This window comes from Chelonoidis abingdonii, chromosome 5, assembly GCF_003597395.2.
Source record: "Chelonoidis abingdonii isolate Lonesome George chromosome 5, CheloAbing_2.0, whole genome shotgun sequence".
Lineage (NCBI taxonomy): Eukaryota > Metazoa > Chordata > Testudines > Testudinidae > Chelonoidis > Chelonoidis abingdonii.
This window is the reverse complement of record NC_133773.1, coordinates 141,660,957-141,682,219: the sequence shown is the minus strand read 5'-3', so window position 1 is coordinate 141,682,219 and position 21,263 is coordinate 141,660,957. Positions and strand designations below refer to the sequence as shown.

The 21,263-nt window shown below is 42.0% G+C and overlaps 1 protein-coding gene across 1 annotated transcript in view; it reads left to right on the top strand.

Annotated features, from left to right (window-relative positions):
- The window catches only part of ALMS1 (ALMS1 centrosome and basal body associated protein), a 146,616-nt gene that overhangs the window by 52,586 nt on the left and 72,767 nt on the right, over positions 1 to 21,263 (top strand). Inside the window, exons 5-8 of the mRNA XM_075066677.1 lie at positions 2,031 to 4,332; positions 8,488 to 8,647; positions 11,055 to 12,320; positions 16,429 to 16,559. Of these exons, the coding sequence (XP_074922778.1) occupies positions 2,031 to 4,332; positions 8,488 to 8,647; positions 11,055 to 12,320; positions 16,429 to 16,559 (3,859 nt within the window). The remainder of the gene's footprint in view (positions 1 to 2,030; positions 4,333 to 8,487; positions 8,648 to 11,054; positions 12,321 to 16,428; positions 16,560 to 21,263) is intronic.

The following is a 21,263-nucleotide window of genomic DNA, read 5'->3' as shown; positions in this document are numbered from 1 at the left end:
TGTTCTTAATAAACACATGCTGTTGCCAATAACTGAATCCCATGAACATTAAAGTCAATGGGACAAGACTAGTTCCTTGCAAAATGTTGCTATTAACCAGAAGTTGTTAGTATCCAGGTTACTATTAAGTAGAATTTGCTGCAGATCGTTTGTATTAATGGCATAATGAATTAAAGTGATTACATTAGTAGGTGGACAGGACAGAAATTGGATAAAAGCTGATTAAATATCCTTAAGTTCTTCTTTGAGTGGTTGTTCATGTTGATTACAATCACGTGTGTGTTCGTGCATGTGTATGTTGGCGGGAAGATCTTTCCCTTAGCAGTATCTGTCAGGTTGGCCAGGGCGCCCCCTGGAGTGGCGCCCTCATGGGGCCTAATATATAGCCCTGCCAACCCACCACCCCTTCAGTTCCTTCTTACTGCCAGTGATAGTGGCTGGAACTTCCTTTGGCTCTTGTATCTGTATCTGGTGTCTATAGTTCTCAGTTAGTTTGTAGTACCAGTTAAAAGGTTAGTACAGTATAGTTGTTGGGGTTTTATTCCCCGCCTCTTCGGCCCAGCGCCGTGGCATGCCGCGGTCCCTGGGTTTTAAGAATTGCGTGGCTTGCGCCAAGCACATGCCTAAGAGTGACCTGCACTCGTCGTGTCTTAGGTGCCTGGGGAAGATCCATTAGAAAGATCACTGTAAGATCTGCCGCGAGCTCCGCCCAGGAACACGTAAAGAACGGGAACAGCGCCTGAAGGTGATCCCCATGGAGGCAGCATTGTGCCCCCAGTCCAACTCGGGCTCAAGAGACTCGACTCTGTTGGCGTCGTCCTTGATGGGGAGTGCCACGGCACCATCTACATCTTCAGCGCCGGAGAAGGACACCAGAGGCGCCTGGCACCGCCATGGCTCCTCTTGGGACCTATCGGACAGTAGGTACCGCTCCCATTCGCCAGTGCATCAAAAGAAGAGAAAGCTGGATGACCGCTCTGCTCCGGCTAAACCTCGAGAAGTGAAACCCCAGGTGGGCCACTCCTTGGCATCTCCTTCCAGATCGACTCCTGCCCGGGTGAGGCAGTCGAGTCCAGCCCCACCTCAATCCCCAGCACCTACTTGGCAACTTCAGCTCTTGTCCATGCCGGAAGCCTGTGAAGCTGCCAGAGATCTCCTCCACCTGACGGCACTGTTTTCACCTGCCAGGGAGGAATCCTCCTTGCCGATGGAGCCCCATCCTCCGCTGCATTCCAAAGGGAGCCTTCACTCCCTTTCGCCTTGCCCATCGTCTTCTATACCCTCCGGTAGAGAACTTTCTTGCTCCCCGAGCTCTCGATGTTGGAGGCATTGTCCTTGCAATGTTGTCAATATTTAGGTTACATGACATGAGAATCCAGGCATCAGGAAAGAAAAAAGTATGTTATATCCCAGTGTCACGTGTTACTGTTTCACTACTGGTTAATAACATGTGAGTTAAGACTTTGTGGATTCAGCTGGAATTGATCTTCCAATGAATTTTGAATAACTATTGTATGCCCAGTGGAGTGAAGCTCATAGAAGAATGATTATCAAGAGCAAATAAGGCATCTAATAATTCAGGGTGAAGACAAAAATGTAAGAAATCTGCAGAAGTCCCTTACTGTTGCAACCCCTGGTGTTCATTTCAGGCCTGGCCTATTTTATATCCTTGTTTAAAAAAGCATTTGAAATCCTAAATTGGATGATTTTTTAAAACAAATATTGTGTAGGGTATTCATTTTTTTAAAAAATATAGTTTTAAAAAAAAGGTAGTTAGCTTTCCAAACCGTTGTTTATGGAGATATAGTAATCATTTTTTTAATGTAAATTACCCTGTCTTTAAGTATTTAAAATATCTGCTTGATCTATTTGGGTAATACCTTCAGATGTATGTGTTGCTAAATCCTAGTTGTTTGCTCTCATGTAGAAGTCCTACCTTTTAGCTTGTTTCTTTTAGGCAGAAAATGTGGGTGTTGAAAATAAATGTTACCAGAGAAACATTTACTCTTTCTTTTTCTTTTCTCTTCCAGAGGAACCCCTGATGTTTCTGATACTTCTGAGCAGCATGCAAAACCTTTGCAGATCAGTGAAGCTGTGCAGTTGGCAGACACTGAGATACCTTCAGACTTAGTCAGTGGCTGCTTCACCCTGTCTGAGCACCCACTTACAGTCAGCACTGTAGAACCTTGTGATGTCAGCTGCACCAGCTATCTGTCTCAGCACCCCATGTGTCTTTCTGGACAGATACCTGTGGAGAGGAAGGAGAAGGCTGAAGATCAAAATTATAAACTTGATATTAACAATAAGTCTTTCATCCCTAATAAAGATGAAAATGTAACAGACCCAAATAGAAAAATGCTGCTAAACAAGCCAGAAACACTACAGCATCTAGAAGTATTTACTACAAAGGAAGCTACTAGTGGTTTTGTAAATAATGATCCCTTCTTTTTAGACAGCAATGTGCCAGCTCCTCTCCTCCTTGAGCTTCTGGAAAAAGAAATAGGATTATCGAGCCATGGTGGGTTCTCATCTTCAGAAAGCTCTTCATGCAAGAGCATATCAGCTAGGGACCCAGGGAAAAATGAAACAATGCAGCGAGTAGGAAATGTTGAACTTTCTGACAGGGAGTCAGAAATGTTTGTAAGAGAATCACATCAGAAGCTGGAAGAAGAAAAGTATGTTCCTGAGCTTGGCTCCTCCAAGATGTTTTCTAATGTTTCAAGGAGAGAACCTTTTAAAAATTCCAATGCCCCAGATGTGTTTTCTGCAAACCCTTCAGAAATGTTTATGTTGTCCGAGGGACATAGTTCAGATTTGAATGGCTCTGGCAGATCGTGGTTCTCTGGTGTTACCATGGAGCCCCAGGGAGCCATTCTAGATGAGCAGCAAAAACAACTGTTTTCTAAAATGTCTGGGAAACAGAAAGAGGAGCCTCTCTCTGCTATGTCCAAAACTAGTGTCAAGGACAGCGCATCTGACCAGCCAGTCACAGCTAGTGTAGAATCTGGTGGAACATACAGTGAGAAAAATACTGTTGTGGAAATCCCGTCTGGAGTTAACAGAAGTGAATTAACTCTTTCAGACTTCACCATAGAAAGGGCACATAAAAATACAGGCATTTCACCTTTATTTAATCTTCCTGTAGACGATGGTTCATTCTTTGGACAATTAGCTCAACCAATCTATCAGTCCACCCCAGGGATATTTGTAAGCAGAAGTGAGAAGCAGGAAGTACCTGGTAAGCCCCTTCCTATCAAATCAAACCTTCAGGCTTCTCTTACTTGTTTAAATGAAGAAACTTCTAGGAACTCATTTACAAATACACTTGTTTCTTCTGCTGAGAAGCATCATGCCTCCAAGAGTGGACAGGAAATTAGCAGTGAAAGTTGTGAGTCTTTAAGAACAATGAATCCTCGTGCTGGAAGAATCCAGTCTCTTCCTACCCTTAATTTCATGGAAAAGGTAGGAGCTTGGAATGTGAACCAGCCGATGGAGAAGATACCTGATACTTTGGCTTTATGTGGCTTGAATGGAGTTTCTCCAAGGAAGAAAGCCTACAGTGCAATTGCTGATTCCTTAAACCGTATTTTATCAAAGCAGAGCAGCAGGAATGGTAACCTCAAGAGCAGTTTAGCTGCAACCTTTGGAGGGACAGGCTCAATGACCAGTTTGCATTCCTGTGATAAAAAGTCAGCACATGCTTCACCACTTACCAGGTCTCAGTCTGACAATTCAGTACATATAATCAGCAGAGAGGCTTCACAGATAAAAGTTGTTCAGGCAACAAACCCAGATGAGGTTGTTCAGCCCACGGAAGAAAAGAGCAGAGTTTCTGGAATGCCTGAAATTAGAAAAAGTGGTGCTCAGTTAGAAGACTCCACGACCGCACAGTTTACAGCTGTTCTTGTCACTACTGGGTCCAGTGGTGGTGGTGGTGATGACGACAATAATAGCATAGGACAAAATTCAGATCAAAATGTCTTCGTTTCCAGTGAAAGGGTTGCTCAACTTCTCAGAGAGGAGGAATGCTATCCAAGTGATGGGCAAGAGAAACACAATGGTCTTGAAAATAATACCAGACAGTCACATGATCCAGAACTCTCTACTAGCCAGATCAGTATGGATCATTTCAATGACATTTCTCCAGATAGCTTAAACCTCCTGGCTAGTTCACAGGCAAGTAGCCATGTTGACTTGACCGCTGCAAGCTCCTCTTTAGTAGTTGCTAGGGATTTTTTCACCAGTTTAGATGAGGATAATGTCATTCCTTTCTGGGCTCCTACTTTGAAAACTCCAGATAAAAAAGAGATAAATATTGAAGAAAGAATACCGGTAAGATATTGCTTGTAATTTTGCCACTTCTCTTTAGGTTTAATCATAGGATAACTGAACAACCTCAACTTATGTTAAAAGCAATAGGAGTTGAAGGTGCTTGGAACATCATAAGAAAGGGCCCATTGTATGGAGAGACTGGTGTAGTTATAGAAGCTTTTAATATCCCATGTGTGGTAAGAATATTTGGTGCCACAGCTGCAGACTTCTTCAGCTTAGATCTTAGCTAATTTGATGAAGATTCTAAATAAGGTAACTGAACCAAGTAATTTTAAAGGGCTCCTTCACTGAAGATAACTTTAAAATATATACTGCTAAAATCCTCTAAACCCACTTTCTGCTACATTGTTTTCTTATACCCTTTCTGCAGTCAGGATAAAATGTATTACTGACTAACATGGCCATGGCACCACTGAAATGGAGTTGTGCCTGTTTATGGCAGTAGTGAATTTGTCCCATAATGTTGAATTAGTATTTTAATTACTCATTGTTGATATGGAAGTAGTACACTTTTAGGATGTATTTCAAGACAGTGGAAATGCCTTGGCAGTGGGTTTAGATTGAATGCTCCATGCTTAGAGGGTAACATGAAGGCAGGAGTGGGAAAAGGATATATATGGCATATAAAGGCTCATGACAGTGTCTGAATGTAGAAGGTAAGGATAAAAACAAAAGGAGACAAGGTCAGTGATCTCGGTTGGGGTTGAGTGAAGCAGATCCTTGAAATAAAGGACAAGGTGCTAGAATTTTTGTTTGCAGTGCATCGGCAAGCCATTTCTGACCTTCTAGTCTCTTCCGAGTAAGCAGACTGTGATGTCCCAAATATCAGGTTTTGATTCCACCACAGACTCTGGGGGGAAGCTAGGCTGCAAGAGAGAACTTTTCACACACCCACACATCTTCAATAATAGCAAAAGCAACACAGAAAATTCCTGGCGAAGCAGATGGCTTCTTCTATAAATATTCTTTCCTTTTAAGTTTCCCCCAGTGTAAAAGTCTTAAACAGCTGATGATTAATAGACACATATATAAAAAAAATGATAGCCATTCTGCCTACAGTTTCTTACATAAAAACCAATGGGATCTTATTTTGCTAATCCATTCTTCCCTCCCTCTCTTTTCAGAGCGGCTAGATATAGGATGGCTGCCAGATTAGGTGGCAGCCATGTTAACACTTGCCTTTGCTGATAGCTGATGAGTGTTAGTGAAAATTAAATGCAGACGTATGTTAATAATGGACTTTCTAATTCAGAATAAGTGGCTTTTCCTCTTGCAAAATTATTTCTCTAATAACAATTTAGTCTTTGGAATCAGACTTTGATTCTTATTTTCCTTGAAAATTCCTTGACATTTACACCATGAAAATAATTTTAGAACAGCTGTTGTGTACATATAAGGCTATTCTCAGTTGCCTAGGAAGATAAAGATTGAAAGAGAGATTTGTGAAATTCATTAAAGGTAAGAATCAGAGACTACAAACTATCTCTGTTATAAACAGAATTAGCTTTTCCCCTTTAATATTAGTTTTGAGGAATTCTCTTCTCGTAAATCACTGACAGGACTCAAGTGATTTGGTCATGCATTTGGCTATTAATATGTACGTCTATAATGCAATAATAGAAATAGAGATGGAAAAGTCATTTAGTTCATTCCCCAGCCAGTGCAGAATGTATAATACAGATGAGGTGAAATTTAAACTGTTCTTATGAGAGAGAATCAGATAAGGCTTTGCTTAACTGGCAAGTATCTTCACTGGTGTTGCAGACTTTGTGAGAGAGGGGGAATCATTTTCCTAACTGATCTGGGGAGGTCCCTTGAATCTATGTTATAGTAGCACATTCAGAATGATTGTTTTTTCTTTTTTCCCTTCATTTGGGGTAGGAGCTGGAGTGACAAGGCAACTTGATTTCTCCTCTAATCTTTAGGTTGAATAGGGAAGAAAATTGGTCAGTTCCTCTTCAATTTGAGTTCAGTGTGAGAAGGAAAAGAGTCACTGATCTAATAAAACCACTTGGAACGGTGTAGAGCTGCAGACAAGGGATTAGACCAGTGGTTCCCAAACTGGGGTTCGTAAACCCTTGGGGGTTCGCAAAATGTTATAGGGGGTTCTCAGGAAAAAAATCTCTAATGGTGGACAGGGTGTCTCTAGGGACCTTGGGCAGCACAGGGCCGGCAGCCCGGAGTCCCAGGGACTTCCAAGAGCTATGCAGATCAAAGCAAGCATATCCATCCAACTTCAAGACTCCTTAAAAGAAATGGAAAGGGAAGCAGATATTTTCTGCTGTTTTTAAAATTAAATAGGCTGCTAGTGTTGTTTTTAAAATTATTATGAAGTTTAAGCTTTGTTTTAACGTGTGTTGTTTGCCTGGATGGCTCAAGACCCGAATGCTTGTGTAGGAGGAACTCTGTATTTGAGTTGGCTTCTTAAATAACTTCATGCTGTGTCACATCTGATACTCCTTGATGAAACATAGGAGCCTTTTCTTATAACAGGCTTAGTCAAAGTGATACAAGCTACGAAAGTGAGATCTTGGAAGAATGTTGCCTTTTTCATAATGTAATAAAATTAATACTATAATGATAAATAATAATAAATAGTGTGTAATAAGCATGTCATTAAAAAAATTGTATTTCCAAGAACACTGCTTTTATAAATTATGCTCGGGTAAGGGAGAAAGTCCCTAGACATATTCATTTTTAGGAGGGGGTTCGTGAGACTTGACATTTTAGGGAAAGGGGTTCATGGGTTGTTAAAGTTTTTGGGAACCACTGGATTAGAGAAACATGAAATATCAAGTCAACAGATTTACAAAAATTTTTATTAAAAAAACCCCAACGCAGTTTCTTCAAAAAGCTTTTATATTTTCTAAAGAACAAATCTAAGTGATGCTTTTGAAGAAACTTTTCAGGAATCACAACAGGCATGCTGCTGGTTCAATGTAAAAATAGGGTTATCATCTCAAGTGCTCTCTTTAGATTCAAACTGTTCTTGTTTAGTAGAGACAGAACATAAGACATCATGAAGAAAGAGATAGATAAGAAGACAGAAAATATCATATTGCCTCTATATAAATCCATGGTATGCCCACATCTTGAATACTGCATGCAGATGTGGTCTCCCTGTCTCAAAAAAGATATTTTGGAAAAGGTACAGAAAGGGGCAACAGAAATGATTAGGGGTATGGAACAGCTTCCATGTGAGGGGAGATTAATAAGACTGGGACTTTTCAGCTTGGAAAAGAGATGAGTAAGGGGGGATATGATAGAGGACTATAAAATCATGACTGATGTGGAGAAAGTAAATAAGGAAGTGTTATTTACTCCTCACAACACACAAGAACTAGGGGGGTCACCAAATGAAATTAATAGGCAGCAGGCTTTAAAAACCCCCAAAAGGAAGTATTTCCTTGCTAGTGCAGGCTTGTACCATATAATGCTTTCACAACTGCTTGGTCCAATAAGACATTTAAACAGTTCCAGCAATGGGGCTTCCATCACTTTCCTTTAGAGACTGTCCCATGGTATAATTGGCCTTAAATGTTAAGGAATTTTTCCTGATGTCCTGCCCAAGTTTTAAGGTATATTTTGGACAGGAGAAGGGTATGTTCTCCTGTGCCATGTTCTCATTTTGGTAGAAAGGGCTATTAAACCAAAGCCTCATGTTTTCCTTCCAGATTTTAATTAGCAACCATTTTAAAGGAATACACCTCTTCCCCGATATAACGTGACCTGATATAACACAAATTTGGATATTATGCGATAAAGCAGTGCTCCAGGGGGGTGGAGCTGCTCGCTCTGGCAGATCAAAGCAAGTTCGATATAATGCAGTTTCACCTAAAACACAATAAGATTTTTTTGCTCCCAAGGACAGCATTATATCGGGGTAGAGGTGTACTATCAAGGGAAGGAGGCCTAAAGTTAAGACAAAGTGGAGGGATGGCTTGACATGTAATAAATCCAGTGGTCTGGGTTTGTTGTTGGTACATCCACTGGAGAATAGGTTGAAACAAACTTTTCAAGGGCAGGGGAATGTTTAAAATGAAAACTTTGTGTGTTTTGGAGATGGTGGTTAGGGTAAGTTAAAATCTGAGTTCCTTTATAATAGTACCATAAATATTTATTGCTTTCTTTGTTCCATGTCCCGCTTTGTGTCAGATGTATCTTCGTAATCTTGGAATCGATCAGTCACCTTCAGCTGTACTGACTCCATTTGCACCCAGAGGACCAATCAGAGAGGTTGAATTTTCCCCATCAGAGCTCAGAACATTGAAGGAATCAACTGACACCTTAACAAAGCATGTCCAGCTATCTGAAGGTATGGGGAAAGGTGGAGGCATGTTGCAAGAATCTTAGAGAACAGAACACTTCATGCACTTGCCTATTTCTCCTCACTGAGAGATGTTTCCATTGCACTTACCAGCTTTCTGCCTCTAGTAGTTTTGAAATAAGAGCTGTTCACAAAAATGTTATAATGATATTTTCATAATGAGAAAAGTGTGTGACGAGTTGGATCACGGAACCCCCTTGGGAGCTGCCACTCGATGTGCCAAGACTACCTGTATCCTTGCTTTCCCTGCCAGCTCGGGACCCCAGTACCCTGTCTTGCTGAGCCAGACATTCCCATCTGCTCCAGCAAAGACCCAGGGTCTGAATTACTTGCCCCAAAGCTGCAGGCTTTACCTGAAAGCAGTTAACAGAAGTGTTCCTGTCTTTAACGCTCAGATGTCCAACTCCCAGTGGGGTCTAAACACAAATAAATCCGTTTTACCCTGTATAAAGCTTATACAGGGTAAATTCATAAATTGTACACCCTCTATAACACTGATAGAGAGAGATGCTCAGTTGTTTGCTCCCCCAGGTATTGATACATACTTTGAGTTGATTAATAAGTAAAAAGTGATTTTATTAAATACAGAAAGTAGGATTTAAGTGGTTCCAAGTAGTAACAGACAGAACAAAGTAAGTCACCAAGCAAAATAAAATAAAATGCGCAAATCTATGTCTAATCAAACTGTATACAGATAATCTCACCCTCAGAGATACTTCAGTACTTCTTTTTTTTCCCCTCAGACTGGACTCCTTCCAGGCCTGGGCACAATTCTTTCCCCTAGTACAGCTCTTGTTCCACCTCAGGTGGTGGCTAGGGGATTCTTCATGATGGCTCCTCTCTTCCCTTTGTTCTGTTCCACTCCTTTATGTATCTTTTGCATAAGGCGGGAATCCTTTGTCACTCTCTGGGTTCCCACTCCCTCCTTCTCAATGGAAAGACACCAGGTTAAAGATGGATTCCAGTTCAGGTAACATGATCACATGTCACTGCAAGATTTCATTTCCGACTTGCCAGCACACACACATACAGGAAGACTTACAGGTAAACATAGTCATCTGCAAACAATTGTCCTGGTTAATGGGAGTCATCAAGATTCCAAGCCACCATTAGTGGCCCACACTTTGCATAATTACAATAGGCCCTCTGAGTTATATTTCATATTTCTAGTTTCAGATACAAGAGTGGTACATTTATGCAAATAGGATGGTCACACTCAGTAGATTATAAGCTTTGTAATGATACCATACAAGAGACCTTTTGCGTGAAGCATATTCCAGTTACATTATATTCACTCATTAGCATATTTTTATAAAACCGTATACACTGCAACATCACAAAGTGTATCTTTGTTTCTCTCTTTCTCAGGTTTCTCTGGTGCAATATGTGACCAGGGTACAGGTAGACAGTGAGACTGAGTTATCTAAATACAACCAGTCCAGAGGCCCAAAATTGGGGATATAGCCAGGAGTGAGTCTACCTCAACACACACATTGTTCAGGACTAATAAATACATGATTCTATGACCTAGCAGGCAGGGATTTGGCGCAATCAAATTTTTCAGTTGCTCTGCTCTGGCTCTGCTCCTGCTCTGGGCACAAACCTACTGCCCCACGCTCCAGCTCTGGCCTCCGCTCCAAAGCCCTGCTAGCAGGTGGGACAAATGAAAGCAAGTTCAGCTAGATCTAAGGCAACTTCTGTAGCATGCCTTCACAGTGAATTGTTTGTTGAAATATACATTGCTGCTGGTTAGAGAACTGTATAAGTCTTTATGCAACATTTCCTCCTTGATCTGGCATCCAGATCTCATACCCAATTCAGGAGAGCAGTCTTGCAATCTCTTTATAGCTAATACTCTTCAGACCAACTCCTTGAAGGTCACTACTGCTTATCTTCCCAGGAGATTCTGCATTGAGTTGATTTATCTTTCTGAGCCAAGGTGGCTGGATGCAACTCTCTCCCATGCGTATATCAATCAGGCACTCTGTTTTTATTTTACTTTATTATTTTTTAAAGTATCATGAGTGTTTTTCTACATATCCATGGGATGTCAAATCTGATGAGTACTCTCACTTTATTGCTGAACAAAGAATATACATCAAATTAGAATATCTCAGCATTATGAACATCAATGTCCAGTTATTTGAAACAGTTTCCTGAGTGTACATAAATCCTAGAAGTTTGTACAAAATGATCAAAACGCTTTATTTCAATAAACAGTGATCATAAACAGTTTTTATAGAAGCCATATTCTTGTATATTTTCTTATATAGGTTCTTATATATTTTCTGGAATAATCATTTTTTTAGGAGGCCTTTGGAACAAGGCAGATATTCTACACTGAGGTGAGTGTTTCCCATAACCCTTAATTAATCATCTTCTTCTTTTTTGGTAGGTTCTCTCTCTGCAATTGACATTACGCAGATAAGCTTTAATTCTGATGGTTCCACACTCAGCATGTCTATACCAATGGGTTCAGATGCTGGCCCTGATACTCCATTATCCACCAAGCTCTCACCTCAGCTCTCAAGATCTTCCAAAGACAGACCAATGAGTCAATGCAGTATTGCCTACCAACAGCTGGAGCTACCTGCCCCACATCCGACCAAAGGCAGCTCAGAATCTTCAGCTGTCTCAAAATCTATTGAACTGAGCCAGATGCTCCATGCAGTTCCAGCTGGCTCTGACTTTGAAGAGGGTAACACACTTGTTTCAAAACATGTTCAAAAGCTGATAGATAAATTTGAGTCTAGGGATATCGGCGTCAGCCTAGAGAAGTTGTCCGCTAGTCCTTTGGCTGGAGATGCAGATGTAATAGATGTCAGTGGAGAACCACTGTCTTCAAATGTAGATGCCTCTGTTAATTATTTAAACAAGGATCAAGGAAATGATTCCTTCATTGGATCCAACACATTGAAAGAGATCCAGAAGCTTTTAGCAGAGGCAGAAAATATAGCACTGACTCAGTTTGACCCTGTCCCTTCCATTGCCCCTTTCCAAGAAGTCAGCCACTCTTTGTCAGTGCCAGTTGAAAAAGATGGTTCTGAAGATTCCAGATTAGTAAAGGACATCAGTCCAGCACTTCAGAGAATATTATCATGGGATGAGTCCTTGACCAGAAGAAGCATGCAAGAAGATAGTTCACTAATGAAGACCATGAATTCCCGCAGGCACAGTTTAAAATGGGAAAGTTCTCTTGCTATTGATTTATCCACTAAGGAAGAAATTGTGGAGACGACTAGACCAACACAGCAGGGAGCTATGGAAGTGTGTGGGGTAGCAAAATCCATAGGGAGGTCAGAACCAGAGGGTTGCAGTAGTGCAATAGTAGATAAAAACCTGCCTGCTCTCATGGCTATTACAAAGAGTAATACAAGTAGTGAATCAAGCATTGAAAAGGTTTTAGAATTGCAGAATCCTTCTGCCACGGAGCCCTTAGGCAGCATCACCAGTGACCTTGGGGATTTTCAGCATGCCTTGACTAAAACTAAATCTAGTGTGGCTGGCAGCAAAGAGGGAGATGGCAATCGAGAGAGCGATGACAGTAGCAGTGTAGATTCACTGGCTGCCCGTGTCAAAAGTCTTCTGAAAAATGAATCCCCTGTGCTACATGCAACACAAATTCTAAAAAGTGCAGAGGAAGAGGAGAGAAAAGCTCGTGGTAAGAAGCAAATCACTATCTAAACTGACTCAAGGGGTTTTATGCAAGATATGAGAACACCGAAACCTACTTTGATGCAGGGCTGCCTGGGGGAGGAGGGGGTGGCAATGGGGCAATTTGCCCCAGGCCCCGGGCTCTGCAGGAGCCCCCATGAGAATGACTGAGTCTCCCTCCCTGGCCCCAACCCAACCTGACCCCGCCTCCGCCCCTCTCCCAGAGCCTCAGCGCATCCAGGAGCGTCCCTGGACAGCTGCAGCATGGCTCTGGCAGGGCCTGAGCTCCTGCCTGCTCAGAGCTGCGTGGTAAGGGGCGGGGCTGCGAGCTCCAGGCTGAGTGGAGGGAGCTCAGGCCCCACTGCAGCCATGCTGCAGCTGTCCAGTGACACTCCTGGATGTGCTGATGCTCCAGGTGAGGGGGGGGACGGACGAGGGGGTTGGACAAGGGGCAGGGAGTCCTGGGGACTGTCAGGGGACAGAGAGAGGGCAGAGGTTGGAGGAGGCGGCCAGGGGACAGGAAACGGGGGGTGGGGGTTGGATCGTGGGCGTTCTGGGGGTCTGTCAGGACTCAGCGGGGAGGGATGGATAGGGGTCGGGACAGTCAGGAGACAGGGAGCAGGGGTGGGGTCCTGGGGTGATGGTTGGTGGGGTCTCTGGGGTATGGTGAGGGGACAAGGAGCAGGATGGGTCGGGGATTCTGAGGGGGGGGCCTGCAGAGCCCGGGGCCTGGGGCAAATTGCCCCATTGCCACCCCCTCCTCCCCCAGGCAGCCCTGCATCAAAGTAGGTTTCGGTGTTCTCATATCTTGCATAAAACCCCTTGAGTCAGTTTAGATAGTGATTTGCTTCTTACCACGAGCTTTTCTCTCCTCTTCCTCTGCACTTTTTAGAATTTGTGTTGCATGTAGCACAGGGGATTCATTTTTCAGAAGACTTTTGACACGGGCAGCCAGTGAATCTACACTGCTACTGTCATCGCTCTCTCGATTGCCATCTCCCTCTTTGCTGCCAGCCACACTAGATTTAGTTTTAGTCAAGGCATGCTGAAAATCCCCAAGGTCACTGGTGATGCTGCCTAAGGGCTCCGTGGCAGAAGGATTCTGCAATTCTAAAACCTTTTCAATGCTTGATTCACTACTTGTATTACTCTTTGTAATAGCCATGAGAGCAGGCAGGTTTTTATCTACTATTGCACTACTGCAACCCTCTGGTTCTGACCTCCCTATGGATTTTGCTACCCCACACACTTCCATAGCTCCCTGCTGTGTTGGTCTAGTCGTCTCCACAATTTCTTCCTTAGTGGATAAATCAATAGCAAGAGAACTTTCCCATTTTAAACTGTGCCTGCGGGAATTCATGGTCTTCATTAGTGAACTATCTTCTTGCATGCTTCTTCTGGTCAAGGACTCATCCCATGATAATATTCTCTGAAGTGCTGGACTGATGTCCTTTACTAATCTGGAATCTTCAGAACCATCTTTTTCAACTGGCACTGACAAAGAGTGGCTGACTTCTTGGAAAGGGGCAATGGAAGGGACAGGGTCAAACTGAGTCAGTGCTATATTTTCTGCCTCTGCTAAAAGCTTCTGGATCTCTTTCAATGTGTTGGATCCAATGAAGGAATCATTTCCTTGATCCTTGTTTAAATAATTAACAGAGGCATCTACATTTGAAGACAGTGGTTCTCCACTGACATCTATTACATCTGCATCTCCAGCCAAAGGACTAGCGGACAACTTCTCTAGGCTGACGCCGATATCCCTAGACTCAAATTTATCTATCAGCTTTTGAACATGTTTTGAAACAAGTGTGTTACCCTCTTCAAAGTCAGAGCCAGCTGGAACTGCATGGAGCATCTGGCTCAGTTCAATAGATTTTGAGACAGCTGAAGATTCTGAGCTGCCTTTGGTCGGATGTGGGGCAGGTAGCTCCAGCTGTTGGTAGGCAATACTGCATTGACTCATTGGTCTGTCTTTGGAAGATCTTGAGAGCTGAGGTGAGAGCTTGGTGGATAATGGAGTATCAGGGCCAGCATCTGAACCCATTGGTATAGACATGCTGAGTGTGGAACCATCAGAATTAAAGCTTATCTGCGTAATGTCAATTGCAGAGAGAGAACCTACCAAAAAAGAAGAAGATGATTAATTAAGGGTTATGGGAAACACTCACCTCAGTGTAGAATATCTGCCTTGTTCCAAAGGCCTCCTAAAAAAATGATTATTCCAGANATCCAGAAAAAGTTTTGATGGAAAATATTTGTCCAACCCTTTTAAGGAGCTTTAGTGCCTTTTAGCACTAGCTAATGCTGAGTACCGGTGATACCTTGTGAAGAAGTTTTCTCAAAACTGGGTTTGTGCTGAGATGCAGAAGGTTTATTTTTCCCAGGGCCGCCCTGGGGAGGAGCAAGTGGGGCAATTTGCGCCGGGCCCCACAGGGGCCACCATGAGAATATAGTATTGTATGGTATTGCAATTTTTTTTATGGAAGGGCCCCCTGAATCCTCTGGGTGGCTCTGCTTTGATGAATATAATAGAGGCTGCTTTAAAACTTCTTTTGGGATGCAGCAGAGGGGTAATGGGATATATGGAGCCTTCCATTTTGGTGTCACCATTTTAAATTAGGCATTGGTGATGGTGACCGAATCTTTACCCTCTGAGATTCAGGTATCCTTATCACAATTTGTGCTAATTGGCACCTTGGTTGACTGTCTGGTCAGAGTGGCCAAAGACTGAATGTCTATGAAGACTATTACTTTTTCACACCTAGAAAGGCCGTTTCAGGTCAGGATTGAGTTACACAGGCACAGTGATGTGAGGAAGCTTGCATCAACTCTGACCTGTGGGTATGTGAGACTTGTGTTCAGAGTTGTTGATCCTGCAGTCTTCTTACAGATTAATAGCTTTGGACTCTGTCCCGTCGTAGAATAAACTATAGTATTACATAGATTTAAAATTATATGCCAAACTCCATGTAATTAAAACACTGAATTTGCCAGGTAAAACTGCCATATTAGTAACCTATAGAGGAAGAAGGTCTTCCAAAACCAGTTGAAAATAGTCATGCGTTTGCTATTGAGGTTACTTTTCATGTAGTTTAAAGTTGAAGGAGAGTTCCCCCTCTTCCCGGAAATTGAGGTAATTAACCTTGAATACATAAGTGTCAAAATAATTCATAAACAGCACCAAATCGTTGATACTAGACCATTGGGCTTGATCAATGTAACTTGTGATTTGAACTCTTAACATGGTTATTGATTCTGTATAGCTTTAAATGAAACTATCTCATATGCCTGTTTTCTGTTTGTGTAGATAGATATTCTTGGTATCTTAGTTTAAAAGACATTTGGGAGGAAAATGTTACTTGATTTAGGATCTAGAGATGGTTGGGATATGAGGAGTAGGCAGTGGGTGCATGTGAAAGTGGATGGGGAAAAAGGGTGATATCCCTTAAAGGGATAGACAATAGCCTGCAGCTTGGGCATAAATAACAAGACCCTGCCTTGGTCTACAGGCTGAGTTATATAAACAGGAAGCAGAGCTAGGGGGAAAGAGGGGAGAAGGGTGAAGAAGCCAGACAGGCTGCACTGGGTGGCAGCTGCTCCTTTAGGTGCCTAGAGACAAACTTGGCCTGATTCTGAGACTTGGGTGAGTACTGTGAGTTTGGGAGCCCAGAACCTGGGCTTGATGAATTTATTGTTGTGATTGCTGGACTGAGAACTGTTAGATGTAATGATACCTGGGCTGAAGCCTTATTAAAATGTAGTTAATGTGTGTTGGATTCTTCTTGCTCTGGGTTGTTAAAGTGGAAGCTATTGCTTCTCCACTTGGGAAAATTACTGGTGGGGCCAACTTGTAGTATCACATTAAGTTGCAAGGGTGTGCTCAGAGAGTCCCTGCACCTTTACAGTGCATCATTCAGGTAAGTTCTCACTTACTGTCATTAGAAGATGTCATAATAGTCAATTTAAATTTAGTCCTATTCCTAGTCATTGTATGGTATTTCTGATACTAATGTATGTTCCCACCCAATCCTGATAATTAGTGCATAGCACACTTCTGTCTGTAAATGAAAATGGCAGCATAAAGGGATTGGCTTTCTGTTTTATGTTCACAGCATGGGTGAAGCTGAAGCTGACTAGCCAGTCTCAGGGTTCTGTGCCAGATCTGAATGAAGAGGACAGGCAGAGAATAGACGAGATCAAGATGGAGCTGCTTCTGAGCGCCAGGAAATCTGTGTTAGCCAAGGTATAAAGGAGATAAGAAATCTAATCTAGGGGAAATTTTGGAAGGGGACAAATGCTACAAATTTTTTATTTTGGTGTGGTGATTGTCTTATATCCACTGACTCAATGTATTTTACAGTGGTATCTCACCACCAGTGATGATTTACCATATAAGTGGTGGTGACATTTAAGGAAATGTAATTCTCCATGTAGCTTGAAATGTACAGGAAATACTGTGATAAATTTGATGATAACTTGCCATTTACTGGAACTGTCACTGCCATATATTCTGTTCAGAAAATTTCTGATTCATATATTTCAGTATACTGCATCCTGACTGGAATTTATGAGTAAGCTTGACAGAATATATTGTCTCCAATCTGCCCTTGAATTTCTATTTGTTTGAATGAACTAATGTTAGCCATTCCATGAGGAACTTGGAACCATGAGTGGCTGCCTCCATGTCCTAGATCTTGATGGATCATTTAACGGAAAATTTGCAAGCAAAAAGGGCAAAATGGGTGAAAGTATGGAGATGTTTATCTGAAAAGCTAACAAATGGGTTGATAAGGTTTGCTTGTTGACAGAATGGAGGAGGCCGAGTTGATATGGGAATGGACAAGAAATGACAAGTAGGGAGGGGCAGAATTGGAGACAGCCTTTGAGGTGAGCACAAGAAACTTTAATATAAATCTGTGCTGATGACTTGTCCCTCACTTGCTGTCTCCCCCAGAAAAGCTCACATCTTTCAATAGGCAATAAAGGAGCATAGCTACAGTTACCTTATTCTGCTTTCTGATAAATGTTCTTGGGCCTGAGATCTCTAGTGGAAAAGGGAGCCGTGGGGCGGAGGTGGGGGGGAGGGGGAAATCACACAGCTGATATAAAAATAATTGTGTCCTAAACTAAAGAATGTCTTGGGTAATATTATCTGTGTGTTTTATGGTTCATTAACTGTTAACAGTGGGGATGATGCAGGGAACATTAACCTGGAAAAGCTTGTTTTTCTGGTAACTCTTGAAGTTTTTCTGATTTTGATATAAACTTTGTATGAAGAAACTGAAGAAATAAAATTCCAGACTTGCTCATAAATATAGAGGAAAGAGTCCTCTGTACCTCAGACTAAAGGTCAAGAGGAGAATCGTGCAATGTACAAAATAATTAGAGGGGACATATGGATGGATGATAAAAGATCTGTTTACTACCATATGCAAGTCCAAAGCTAGAGGTATTAGGTTGATTTCTTCAAGGCACTGATTCAGCAAAGTGCTTTGTTAAGAGGTGGCCTAAAACACTGGCACAGAATAACAGTTTAGTTTTTTTGTTGTTTTTGTTTTTTAAATCACAATTCTCACTGAAAATTTTTATCTGGTATTTCAAGTAACACCTAAGACTTCTGTAACTGACAGATCCAAAAGACCAAATATTTTCTATACTTAATGTATTTGGCTGCACTCTGTACAAGCAGTTTCCGTACTTTCATTTATGTTCAATTAGTTTATTCCCACTGTTTATGTGGATCCTTCATACAGCAGCAGATGAGAGAGAAATAGTTTGTTTTAAAAAAAAAAATGACAGCGTGATTGTAAAACACAAATTTTCATGGAGAGTCAGGCAGGTGTCATGCCTACAACTTTCAGCTTACTTTGTGAAATTTACGAGATTTCATATTAGCAGTGTTCTCGCTGGATATATGCATGCCTCCAAAAGGTCATGAGTAAGGGAGAGAATGTGCAATGAATTTCCCTTTTACATTTTCTTCAGACTCATCTTGCCAAGATGTAAATCTGACTGGGCAAGGGGGCTCACAAGCAGTTTTTAAGTGTGAAAATGTTGGTGAAAATAGTAGACGGGAGAGGGTTGCTTTTTGCAATTCTAGAGCAGTGATGTTTCTTCACTGGCTTCAACAATGCTGCAGTTTGCGTGTGTGTGGTGGTTTGTTTTTTTTGGTTTTTTTTGCACAGCTATACATTTGATCTATTCATCTAATGATGTGATATTCACTCCAGTGACAGTACTGGAAGTAGCCACCTTGTTCCCTGCACTCTGAATCTCTGCTACTTTGTCAGACGTACTGTTGCTCTTTTCTACACTGAGAAATACATACAGGTTGGTTTTGAAACAGAGAAACCAGTTTAGAGAGAAGGTTATGAAAGAGAAGTAGAAACAGGTTCTTTAAAAAGATAATGGTTATTATAGCAAAAACCGAAGGTTTGCAGAAAGGGTATATGGAACCTAGAAAGCGTAAAATATCTAGAGATAGCAGAACAGATACATTCTTTTATTCTTCTAGATTTACTTTTGTTATATTAATATTCCCATTGCAAAGCTCTGTAAGTGGATGTTTACAATTCAGCAATAAAACTGTCTAAAACGTCTCTTGCTAGGCCAGGTTGTGCTGTAAAAGCAAGGCCCTGAGTTGAGGATGGTACAGAGCTTCCCTGTGCTAGGGGGAGCTCAGAGAGTCATAAAGCAACCTGGAGCTCCCCAGCATGCAGGGAGAGTGTACATACTTGTACTACCCTTTGAGTATTATGTGCATCCAACTGCGACCAAGACGGGGAGAGACCCTAGAAGGGAGACCATGGCCTTGCATCCTCCCAAACATTTTGGTTTGGCTTGTGCCCCAAGCGATGGTAATAGCAAACAGTCTCTGTGTTTAGGAAAATGCTGGCACTGCAATTGTTGCTGGCCCCTGTGACGCTTCCTGGGGGTACCCAGGGTTTTGAGGCATCTTGTTACCACCTGCCTTTAGAGTGAGGAAGCTTTGCCTATGCCTTCTGGGGTCCGCTCCCCAACTCCATGGGCCAGCCTTAGGTCTACGAAGGCCCTGCTGCTTCTCTACAGATTAGCACACTTCAAACACCCGAGTCTTCCAAGCATCGCCCTCAAGTGTCCAGCCCCTGTTCCACTGGACACTCTCAGTATTCACAGATCAGCTGCTTCCAAAGAAACAGTACACCCCTGCTTACTAGGTACACCTCAGATCACTGCTCTGCTTACACACACCACTTGTACTTTATTTTTCAGTAAACGTATATAAGCTTATATAACAAATCAGAGATTCAAGTATTATCAAGTAGTAGTATTGGAAACATATGGCTACATATGAAATAAAATTATAACATGCATTCTAGAACCTAGGCTTAATTAACAAGATATTTTCATGTCTAAACTATTGCTCACCAGTGCTCTACACCTAGGCTGGTTGTGACCCTTCTTTCATGACATGCAATATGCTGTCAGCTTGCCTCCTCGGTGAAGGATCACGTGTTTCTTTGCATTCCCTGACATACCAGTTAAATCCTTTGGGTGTCCTGTTTATGACTAAAATCATTTTCCCCCACACTCCCTGATTTTTTTTATTCCCTGTAGACTTTCTCTTGTAGATTGTGAAATCTTTTGACTGGTATTTGACTCAGTATGCAAAAGACATCCTTTTTTGAGGCATACAATATACAATGCTCTCGTGTCTAGACAGAGAGAGAAGTGTCTGTTATCTCCTGTTGGAAAAGAACATGTAATGCCAGGTGGTGACATGCCTCAGACAGGTTCTGTTCAGGCATCTGTTCAGGTAGATGCCTGTCTCTCTGTTTGGTCATTGTGTGTTGCAAAAGGTATGTCTGTTTGCATACAGAGTCATCAGCTAACCAAGACTGCAAAATCGACAAGTAGATCGATCTGCAGGAAGGAATACGGTGCAGGAGTGTGTCCAGTTTATGAATGAAGATAAGAGACTATTTTGATATATCTGGGGTTTCAAAGAGATGCCCAGTATTCTTTACCTACATGACAAGCTGGAAGCACGTTCTGTCTCATGAAAAAAGGATCATAGCCAGGCCAGGCTGAAAAATGTTGGAAGGACTTTAGAGTGAAGTTTGCTTGATATGACGTAGAAGTATCTAGTTAAATAAGTATAGATTATAGAATGCATGTTATGATTTTATTTTATATGTAATCATTTGTTTTCAATATTTGTATTTGCTATCATTTGAATCTCTTCTCTTTATTAAATAAACTTTTGCTTGTTTTCACTATGAACATATCTAAGTGCTGTGTATAAAATGGAGCAGTGATCTGACATGAAACTAGTAGCTGGAGTGTACTGCTTCTTTGGAAGGAGTGAATCTGTGAATACTGTGAGTGTTCAGTGGAGCCGAGTCTGGCTACTCCAGGGAGATGCTCAGGGATTGGAGTGTGCCTATCGCTAATCTGCAGAGGGATATTGGAGCCTGCGTATGTTGAGAGTGGAGTATATGTCAAGGGTAGGCAACCTATGGCATGCGTGCCAAAGGTGGCACACGAGCGGATTTTGCATGGCACTCATGCTGCCTGGGTCCTGGCCACCGGTCCAGGGGGCTCTGCATTTTAATTTAATTTTAAATGAAGCTTCTTAAACATTTTAAAAACCTTATTTACTTTGCATACAACAGTAGTTTAGTTATATATTATAGACTTATAGAAAGAGACCGTCTAAAAACGTTAAAATATATTACTGGCATGTGAAACCTTAAATTAATTAGAGTGAATAAATGAAGACTCGGCACCCCACTTCTGAAAGGTTGCCAAACCCTGGTATATGTGTTGCCCGTGGCTGATGGAGTTAGGGAGCTGATCTCCAGTAGGCACAAACAAGGCTTCTTCACGCTGAGGGCAGGTAGTAGCAAGGTGCCTCACAATCCTGGGTACCCTGGGAAATGTCACAACAATGGATTCCACTTTCAAC